The following is a 10,323-nucleotide window of genomic DNA, read 5'->3' as shown; positions in this document are numbered from 1 at the left end:
CTTGTGTTGAATTTATTTATTAACCAAATAAACATGGTATAATATTTAAACGTTTAATACACTGTATAGGGTTATTTGTGTGAAATATTAAAATGTGTACAAGGTTGAGGTTGTAGAAATTGTAAAGATATTTTTTTTGTAAAGTAGGGCTCATTCTTCCTGCCATAGAGCATTGTAACACCAAGACCACCTGAACAGTACAGTATGAACCAAGTGCTAACAGGAAAAAGGTTATGTAAATGGGCTTGAAACCCAAGTTGTAAAACCTCACAGACAATATAGCTACTGAGTCTAACCAGAATCGGTCATCTATGAACCATTTGCTTCTTGGTCCAAGAGGGTGGCCAAGTCTTGCTTAGTCTTGTCTGCTGTAGCAGCAGCAGCAGCCGCTGCCTTCCCCCGACGGGTTGGTCTTTGAACCACAGGTGTGTCAGGGATATTTTCCCCATCACTGCAGAGGAACAAAGGAGATCCCAAAGGCTCTTAAGTCTGAACACATGACTAGCACTGCACCTGACATCATAGACATGCAGACAAGGGAACACACAGCCAGCACAGCATGAACAGTTTCTTTGATGCAAGTGGTCCAGAACCCACCTTTCCTCTGAGGACTCCCGTGCTTTGCTGCCTTTCCTGGCCCTGGCAACTGCAGTTTTCTTCTGACCTCCTGTGAGAGAGTGTGAAGTTATCAGGCAATGATTATCACATCAGCACTCAAATGAAGAGTTATTGAAAAAAAAATCACAAACCTCTCCTTGGCCTCTTGACACCGATATCTTCAACATCTGCACATAAAAAAAAAAAATACGAAGTAGTTAAGCCAAAGTTTTTTAACGTGTTGTGAATGCTTCAGTATGTCAGCATGCGGAGGCTGTCTAATCCACTGACCCCCTGCGTTCTCATCGAGAGCCTGCAGCGTGGTGTCCTGAGTTTTAGGATCCTTCTTCTGGTTACATTTCAGTCGACTGGTGATCTTCTCCAGCGCCCGAAGGCAGATCTTATCCTTTACCTCCTGCGAACGACCAAAGAACACGGAGGGGATCGATGAATGAACAATCAAAGCTGTTATATTCAGCTGCTCATTTAAAAACTATCTATTCTTTTACAAACAGTCAGTATATGGCTTATTCATACAGTGCTTTCAGATACATGTACTGACTGCATCAGATACACTAAACCCCTTTGTTTTGGGATTTAGCTAGCTGGTTAATAAAGTGCACTGCCATATCTTCTTTAGGGTTAGGCGATCAACAGGATGTTTAAAGGATTCTTCTTTGAAAACCTGAAAAGGCACATCATATGTTCTTTGTTCTCTCTGCTTTGTCTCATGCCAACCTCTTGGATCTCCTGGAGGAGCAGCAACAGGTCTTTGGTGAGTGGGCCGTCCTCTGTGCTCAGTTCCAGGCAGCTCAGGCTCTTTGTGTAGAGGCGGACCTCTGGGGCCCGCGGGTCCCTCAGGATCTCATTACACAGACGCACGGCCAGGCTATCGTGAACTGACAATCCCTGAGAAGACAGGAGGAATGTAAAGAGAATAGAGGAAGAGCAAAAAAGCACAAAAGAGAGAACAAACAGAAATGCACATTACAGCATAATCGTCTTTTAAAGAGTGTGGGTAAAGCACAATAAATGGGCTACATTTTTCAGCATTGCTATGTTGTATGCAGTATTGAGGTCCAACCATCCAATGGCAATGCTACAGAACCTAATCTAAACCTAAGATTGTGCACATATATTTAAAGGTGATTAAAGATGCTAGAGCAAGACACATAATTAAAAATTTTCTTTAAAGTACCAACTTAACAAAACAGTAATGGGTCGGTAATGGTATGTTCAGGAAGATACACATTTGCAAAAAGTCGCTCAGCAGTCTTGCCACACAAGGTGCACTATTGATTTGGTCTCAATATTGATCTAAGTTGGTCACATATCTGCAGGCAGTCCTGGCGCCTCACCTGCAGGGCCACGTCTTTGTTTGGCCTGATGAGGACGCTGGAGCGGGTCAGCTCGGTCAGGAGCTCGGCTACATTGGAGACGTCCACCTCGGCCAGCGGAGAGGTGGCTGGTGCCTGGGTCAGCGTCCGGATGGTGGGCAGGAAGCTCTCCTCTATACACTCCTGGTGAGCCCTGAGTGGGTTAAACATACAACTCAGTATGCCAGCCCGGCAAACATGCACACAAGGCTGATAGCATTCAAAGGAATATACAGATGAAGGCTAATTATTTGTCTTCAGCATTTATTTTTAAGTTTTTAAATCATGCACAAAAGAAAAAACAATATCAAGTTAATGAGATTGATGGCAGTTCTGAATACACCTCTGAAAATTGTGTTCGGTGTACTGTACCTGCTCTCTCTGGCGTACAGCTGCAGGAAGACGCCCAGGCAGTGGCGCAGCTTGGTGTCGTCCTCTGTGACCGGGTTGTACCACAGCAGCACCAGGCGCGACAGCAGTTTGGGACTGCTGATTCGGCCACAGTACATCAGCTTAGCCAAGCCCTCAGCCACCTCAGTGCGCAACTCTACCACCTGAAACAGACAGATACAGAAAATGATCCGCACCCGCCTTAAAATGAAACAGCCATCAAATGTAGCTGCAAGCAGCAATGAGGGGTCTAGGCAGGTCAGCCGGGAGTGGTCGCTATAGCAACAACTGTCTGTAGGCACTCACAACACGTTTCATGATAATTGGCCACATATGGGCTGAGGTGAGTTCACCTCCTACTTGCTTGCTTTGCTTTTCGGCTATAGTGGACAAGCGGTTTTGAGGGGATTTTTTTTTTAAAGATATCTGTAAAAAATAAAAAAGATCTGGTGAAGGTGGGACAAATTTGGGGATTGTGTCCACTGTCCACGTACCAAGTCTAATGTCAATAGAAATGTTGCTGACATATGACTTCACTTTCCGTTTGCCGCCAATTTCATTTAGTTGTAACAGACTAACAACTTCAAAGATCAATATGATGAGGTGTGCTCTGAGGATCATCTGTGCAAAATTTGGTAAGCATTAGACTTAGGTAAGGTAGCGGTCATATAGGAGTTGTCAATTGTTTTTGTATTTCCCATACATTTTCGGTCAACGATTCCGGGGTCACCAAAATACCGGGGAACATGAAACTTGGTAAGTATGTAGCCCCACTAGACTTTTATGAAAACTCACACAGTAGCACAAACACAGATACACCACCCGCACACGCGCACGCGCACGCGCACACGCGCACGCGCACGCGCGCACGCGCACGCACGCGCGCACGCGCACGCGCACGCGCACACGCACACGCACACGCACACGCACACGCACACGCACACGCACACACACACACACACGCACACACACACACACACGACATTTCTGGAATATTTTGTAATATCACAGTTTTGCTGGTAAAAATGTGATACCTCACTGTCCAGGAAGTCTGTGAGCATCATAAGGATGCTCTGGACGGTGCTCTGGCCATCCTCCGACTCCACCTCTTCAGCTGGGCGGTCAGATTGCGAATCACTATCGTTGAGTGCATCCGTGTTCTGAGTAGGCTTGGCCGCAGGGCTCTGGCCGACAATGTCCAAGCCGTTGAGGAGCAGCTGGTCAATCAGAGCCCTCACAGCACTTATCCTGATCTTGGGCTCGTCCAGCTGACTGATCTGGAGGGAAGAGAGTTTCAGTCGCTCAGTGATGACAGCAGCAGCCCGAAAGATATACAAACCCACAGAGCTTACAGTATTAGAGAAGTTAGGCGTCTGGATACATGTGTAGCACAGACCTCATTTAAGTGAGTTTGCACGTGTGCACATTTTTTCCGCAAGTGCCGTGTGTCATGTGTAAATTGTGTGTGTGTGTGTGTGTGTGTGTGTGTGTGTGTGTGTGTAAGTATTGTACCTGCAGTAAGAGCACCAGGTGCCTGTTGGCCAGGTCTTTGCTGTGGAGAGCACATGTGCCCAGACACACCACAGCCATGTTCCTCACCGCTGTGTTTGGATTGGCAATACCTGGCAGAACCTGAGGAGAGAAACACACAAGCCTGATTATTCAATCTGTATCAGGATATTCAATTTGCCGTACGTGTGTGTGTGTGTGTGTGTGTGTGTGTGTGTGTGTGTGTGTACACACCAGGGACTCTATTAGGGCATTGATGGAAGGGCGGATGCCTTTCTTGATGTTCATCTGCTTCATGAGCTCCACACACATGGTCAGACATTTGAGCAGGGTCTCAGGATCACTCTGATGACACAGAAGAGGGAAAACAGTCAGACTTTACAAGTTAAACACAGAGCACATGAGCTACTCCATTTCATTTACCCATTAATTACAGTTAGCAATGTACTGTGTCTGCACCAACATTCTTTGTGTTACACACATGTATTTGAGCAGTGTGCCTTTGTTCAATAATACCAATGATCTTGTTAAATGGATGAAATATTACCTCTGGAGAAAAATTACCTGAACAAAACTGTTTTCACCATATAGTACGGACTGGGCCCATGCGGCTGTGCTGTCTGAAAGTGAGGACTAATGCAAGACATATCCCTTTGTTGTTATATTCACACACGTCATACCATCTGCCTCAGCAGTTCCCATTCAGAGCTGACATACTTCCAACTAGACACTAGAATCAAACCAGCTGACGCAAAAGCACCTCCTGGATTTTACATTCCCAGCACTGCACCAGCTGCATGATTTCTCTCAGTGCGCTATGGAGCAGCCAATCAGAGGCAGAGGCCGAGGCCAAGGCGGCACAAGATCAGAGGCGAACACTACCGTTAGCTGCAGCGGCGCTTGCCTGCAGGTCAGAGCGTGGCTGAGCGTTCATTAGGAAAGAGCAGAGTCAGGCGTGGAGCAGTGCACCCCAGGCAGTGGAGATCAGCACAGCCTCAGCCCCCAGGCGCACACAGAAGCACTCAAAGGCTAGAATTAGGGCTTTGTAAGAATGATGGTTGGTAGTGCTGAAGATGCTTCTAATTTCAATGCACATTCTCCCCCCCCGTTTCAATTTCTTAGCAAAAAAGCTCAGAAAACCTCAGCAGCCACTCAAGCTCAGTAATGGACAAAAAATGCCAGTGGAGTGGTGTTATTGAAAGATGCACACCAGGCTTTGACAGGGTGGGATAAGCAGGGCCCTGACTTGTACCTTCTCCACGCGGACTTCTTTCTCCTTGCTGTCGGTCTGGGCAGCCTCCGCCACCAGCTGAGCCCTGCGGGTCTCCAGCTCAGAGATGCGGTCCTTGAGTTCAGCAGCGTGGCTGAAGTCCTGGGCACTGATGCAGTCCTCTAGGGCCTGCTTGGCCTCCATGATGTGGACCTTCACCTCTGCCAGCTAGACAACAAGAGAAGGGGTGAAGGGGCAGGAGTGAGTTTGAGGGCAGAAATTGTGGACAAGACCACAATAAAATGGAATCATGTTGGTGTGGTGATGAAAATTAGTGCAAAGACATCATAACTGATTTGATATTCAAATAATCATCAAATTAAGTTTATTTATATAGCGCATTTCATACACAGAGGTCATTCAATGTGTGATCAATTATTTATTTTATACTGATAGCTATGTGATCAAGAATAATTAGCACTTACAATTATAAACAATAATATAAAAGGTGAAATTACATTTCATCATTATAGCAGTGGGGTCTATGGCATATTGATTTCATACCTTGACTTGTTTCTTCCGGTTTTCATTCTCATCAATGGGTTCGTTGACATGTACTATGGGTTCACGCACCTCAGAGATAATCTCAGCAATCTGGTGCAGATTGGGTTGGGGTTCAAGTGACAGTTAGTAAATGCAGTAAATGCCTTCATGCAGCAACAGAGACCTGAGCAACTATGGCCACTCAGGACAGAGCGTAGGAAAGGAGCAGCCAACTCACCATCTCTATGCGCCGGTCATCGTCTTTCAGCACATTCATGAGTTTCTCCACCAGCAGGGAGATCAGAGAGATGGGTGTGTTGGGCAGTACCAACATCTCCTGCAGAACGGCCAGCACCCGCTTCCTACACACACACACAAACACACACAACAACCCAGGGCAACAAGTTATCACAGTTAACATCACGGTCAAGAGATCAGACAGAAGAATCTGAGAGGCCGGGTGGGGTGGTGTGAGCTGACCGTCCGCCCTCCTCAGCTGTGTCCAGACAGCCGACCAGCAGGATGAGCTGCTTGCCGATGAACTCTCTGGTCAGGACCATCTCCAGCTGTGTGTCATCAGCCATCTGCTCCTCGCCCAGTATCGGGATGCGCTTCAAATAGCTAGACACAGACACACACACACACACACACACACACACACACACTTCAGATCACTGTAGCCTGTCTGTGACTGTGGGACACTTGGGTGGACCTTTACTATGGTGTACTGAAGAAGTGTGTTTGTGTGTAACAAGTTCCTTGAAACAGGTGTTCAAATTTCAAATAATATACTTATAGTGTTTGACATTCAATAAAGATATTTATATTCCATGTACATATGCATGTCTTATAAAAGTTTGATACCCATAAAGGTACTCTGCAAATATGACAGCCTCTGGAACCAACTGCTCCAAGATCTCCTCTCCCTGGTCTCCTTTCTGCTTAACAAACTCGCAAAGCGCTCTCCAATACAGCACGTTCTCACAGGTCAAAGCATCCACTGGAATCAATTTCCTGTACACAGGCAGAACACACAGATTATATTACACAAAACACCTGCACAGACTTGCTCACATGACTGTGATTATACAATACGTGACACACAGATTTCATGACAGGACACAACAAAATGGCTAGAGATCTCACAATTAGTATGCTTTTGTCAACTAGTATTCCAATTCTTACTTCGTTGCCACCAGCGCCTTGTCACAAAGTAAGTAAATAGAATACCAATTTTACACAAAAAGGGATTCTATTTTCCAAGGTACATCACTTTAGTCATTTAGGCTGAACGCCACAACCCAATCCTCAGCTGTCTCTTACCTGCCATCCAGGCTAACTCCACCCTGCAGGAGCTCCTCAAGGCTCTCGGCCCTGGAGAAGAGGGCATGGAGAACCTCAAAAGCAATCTCGGCACAGTTCTCCACATCCAGTCTGTGTAGGAGATCAAGAACCTTCCCGTCCAGCAGGCGCAACCATGCAGGAAGCAGGTTACATTTAACCACCTCCTTAACACACTCTGAGAATGCAAACACACAATACAGCAGTGAGCTTTCTCTGACCAGCGCGGAAACATGAGGTTTACGAGAGATCATTCAGCATCACGTTTGTGTAAGCTACCTGAGGAGTCATGTAGACCTTGCTGAAGCAGACTGACTCTCTGAGCAATGGTTAAAGCTCGCATATGCACCTTCTCTGCCAAGACCTGTAAAATAGGTCATAAACAAGCCGGTCAGCCTTAAAGAACAACATGGACACGTTCACACAAAAAGTCAACGGGGAAAAAAAAAAAAAAAAAGAGACAAAATTAGAGCTCTCAAAACATGTACTGCCAAATCCCAGCAACCTGCGCCGTACCTCGTATGCCAGCTTTCGGACTTTCTCCTTCACGTCTCTAGTACGCTTCAGGATTTTAGGCAGCGAGATGGTAGAGGGAGCAATGCAGGACAGCACAGCACGCCTCACTTCAGGGTTGGAGTCGTTCTCAAGGATCAGCATGTAAGCTTGCCAGGCACAAAGAGAGGAACACAACCGTCAGCACAGAGGATAACACTCCACAATATCAAATGCTGGTGGAGCACAGTAACACAGCCAGACTGCTCTAAGTGATTTACAGATAAGAAGTCAATCCTGATTGTGGTTCTTCCATTGGATGCAACCCTGTCTATGCATCTCAGTTTTGTACCTTTCATAGTGGGGCAGTCTGGATTCTGGGGCTCCTGCAGCCTTGCCATGGCAAGCGCAGCCTGGATGCGGATGTTGGGGAATTTGTCTGTGACACGAATCAGCATGGTTTCGTGAATTCGATCAAAAAGGTCGTCGTCTATAAGGGCATTCTCTGACATGCTGCCCAAAAGCTTGTTGATGAGCTGACAGACACGGAAACGAACTGCATGACTGTTAGCATTGTGCGACTGAAAGAGACAAGAGAAGAGTAAGAGTTAGTCAATACATGCTGCGTGTTTATAAAACCTCTTACAGATAAGCATATAAATAAAGGAAATATGTCATTATATACAAAACGAGTGATGTTGCACGTATATGCCACTGTAAAGTAATGTTTATAAAGTTGACAAAGATATTTAGCATACGCTTTTATCCAAAGTGACAGACTCTCAAGAGCAGGCACAGGAGTCAAACCCAGACCAATCAATTATCAGGCCATGACTAATATCACCGCTGTACCAAATCACATTATGAGATCAGAATTTCACCTCCAAGAGGAACGTGAACAGGAAGTTCAAGAATGGATTTTCTTCCTCTTCCTCCTCTTCTTGTCCCTCACTAACAGTAGTCTCAAAACTGGTTGCAAACTTGGTGGCAAAATCAATCACATTCTCCACTGCTGGCTCCCGTTTGTACACAATCATGGCATACTTCAGGTAATGGATGAACTCTTCGTGGAAGGCAGTTTTGTCTTCCAACTGTTGATACACATCAAATAGATTTAAAGGCTCACAGAAAAATAAAAACCAAAGGGGGACCATTCAAGAGAAGGCTACACACTACACTACTTCTTTAGTGTACATCCACGTGACTGTCCCACTTGTACTCACTTTGTTGTATCTGCTTTTCAAACTGGCAGCAAGCTTGGCCTTGTTGTTGTGAGCTTTTTGTGCCCGCTGAAAGGCCTCCTTTATCTCAAGATCATTGTCTGCAGTCATGTTTGCCTTTCTGTGTAAAAAAAAAATGCAATGCAGAATTACAGTGACATTGACTTGACAATGGATTTCCTAGTAGTTAAATTGTTGACTCTTTCGAACACGACATGCCGAAAAAAAAGAACAATAGTATATAAGAATAAGCAAGTGAAATATAGACATAATAAGGACATGCAGGAATATCATAGTATTGTCAAAGATCCTTACCGTCTCTGGTATTGTGTAAGCATTATGTGTGCTAGGGTAACGCTAAAATTAACGTTACTGAATCTGCTAGCATAGGGCACACATGCTTGTTAAAAATAGCAAAATCAACAGCGTTAATAGTTTGATCTTCGCGAAGTATGCCATGTGTGTTGGACTTAATATTATTATTTTCGTCGGCGGCCAGGAAAAGCACATTTTAAAAGTTACCTTATTTTTCCAAGCCCCATCATAGAAAGTTACGTTACTCGATGCAACTAGTGTTACCCACAAGCTAAAATGGTGCATGGGAAGTGCATTTCAATTAACAGACTTAAGTGTATAACAATAATTATTCTCGATGAACACAAATGCTCAACTCAACTTACATCACTGAATAATGAAAGATCAATGTTTGTGACCTCTTCTAGCATTTACCCAAGGAACGTTATCTAAAGTTAGCTTGTTAGCCTTAATGTTAGCCATAGATATATATACTGATGTTAGCGAGAAGCGCTAACGCTGGACAACACAAACATAGATTTTCAATACATAATGGCAACTGGGCCTATCGCCAAATACTGCCAACATTAGCCATGTACATTTTTTATTGAAGGTAGCAATAGTTATTGATCGCTAGATAACGTTAGCAAATATCTACGATAAAGATAAGATAAATGCTAAATTAACGTTACTAGCTTCTAGCTTCTACCCAAGCTACGCCCCACAGTTCAGACAACAGCAAAAACAACAACCTTTAGTACGAATTTGTGGAGTAATCTGTTCCTGCCTTTTAAGCAAAACTGCTTGTCTTACTCGATGCGTTATTCACTATCACTCTTACTTTAGCGATGTCCTTCTGTCCTAAAATATTCCGAGACTCCTTAGTAGGAATATCCTATCCGCCAGTTTTTAAATTGTCTTCTTCACCTTTCTTCAACGGTTAGCAATGCATTTTTTTTTGCAATACCGCCACCAACTGGCTTGGTGTTAAATAGCCAATGCGGATGAAGTGTTTACAAATAGCCCACATGACGAAATAATTTATACACATTTAAATACCGATACTCTTTCCGATAGTCATTTTGTATTCAACTGGTTGCAATTCAAGGTTTCTCTGATTGAAAGTAGATTTCTAGATCTATAAGAAAAGTGTAGCCTACATATCATTCCATCACACCACCTATATACACACGTCTGCCAATAAAACTTGGGGTTTAGTTCATTCTGGCAAAGTTGTTTGGTGTAAGGTGGCCATTACTTTGTTAACTCTGTTCTGCCATAATCGAGATCTAAAATGCTTTCATCCTGAGAATTTCTCAATTTGCGCGAACAGCTGTGGGGCGTGGTTTTG

At 44.5% G+C, this 10,323-nt stretch overlaps 1 protein-coding gene across 3 annotated transcripts; it reads right to left on the bottom strand.

The window, feature by feature from the left end:
- Position 1: 1 nt before the first annotated feature.
- ncapg (non-SMC condensin I complex, subunit G) lies at positions 2 to 9,904 on the bottom strand. 3 transcript variants are annotated; one of them, XM_076294790.1, is made up of 23 exons: positions 9,814 to 9,904; positions 8,682 to 8,799; positions 8,340 to 8,549; positions 7,811 to 8,039; positions 7,483 to 7,628; positions 7,246 to 7,330; positions 6,949 to 7,144; positions 6,490 to 6,639; positions 6,106 to 6,246; positions 5,864 to 5,987; positions 5,647 to 5,736; positions 5,125 to 5,310; positions 4,437 to 4,505; positions 4,107 to 4,217; positions 3,876 to 3,995; positions 3,398 to 3,640; positions 2,346 to 2,527; positions 1,956 to 2,127; positions 1,336 to 1,506; positions 889 to 1,012; positions 750 to 785; positions 598 to 667; positions 2 to 451 (listed from the first exon to the last, which is right to left on the bottom strand). In XM_076294790.1, the coding sequence occupies exons 2-23, from the start codon at positions 8,787 to 8,789 to the stop codon at positions 310 to 312; spliced, it is 3,105 nt and encodes a 1,034-aa protein (XP_076150905.1). In that variant the 5' UTR covers positions 8,790 to 8,799; positions 9,814 to 9,904; the 3' UTR covers positions 2 to 309. The 3 variants fall into 3 exon arrangements, with proteins under 3 accessions (XP_076150905.1, XP_076150906.1, XP_076150907.1); XM_076294791.1 differs by having other exon boundaries at positions 9,725 to 9,889; XM_076294792.1 differs by lacking the exon at positions 4,437 to 4,505.
- Between the last annotated feature and the right edge of the window lie 419 nt (positions 9,905 to 10,323).

Source organism: Alosa pseudoharengus, unplaced genomic scaffold, assembly GCF_046254945.1.
Source record: "Alosa pseudoharengus isolate Yale_2024_CS ecotype anadromous, Long Island Sound unplaced genomic scaffold, YU_APseudo_1.1 YU_APseudo_1.1_scf_2, whole genome shotgun sequence".
Lineage (NCBI taxonomy): Eukaryota > Metazoa > Chordata > Actinopteri > Clupeiformes > Clupeidae > Alosa > Alosa pseudoharengus.
This window is presented reverse-complemented; position numbering and strand designations above follow the sequence as displayed.

Bases quoted from the DNA above. Each gene is read 5' to 3' on its own strand.
- ncapg (XM_076294790.1), bottom strand. From the start codon at position 8,789: ATGACTGCAGACAATGATCTTGAGATAAAGGAGGCCTTTCAGCGGGCA. The intron at 2,528-3,397 runs GTATCACATTTT...TGTCTGTTTCAG, and splicing joins CAGACTTCCTGGACAGTGAG to GTGGTAGAGTTGCGCACTGA. The intron at 1,013-1,335 runs GTTGGCATGAGA...GGTCGTTCGCAG, and splicing joins TCCTCCAGGAGATCCAAGAG to GAGGTAAAGGATAAGATCTG.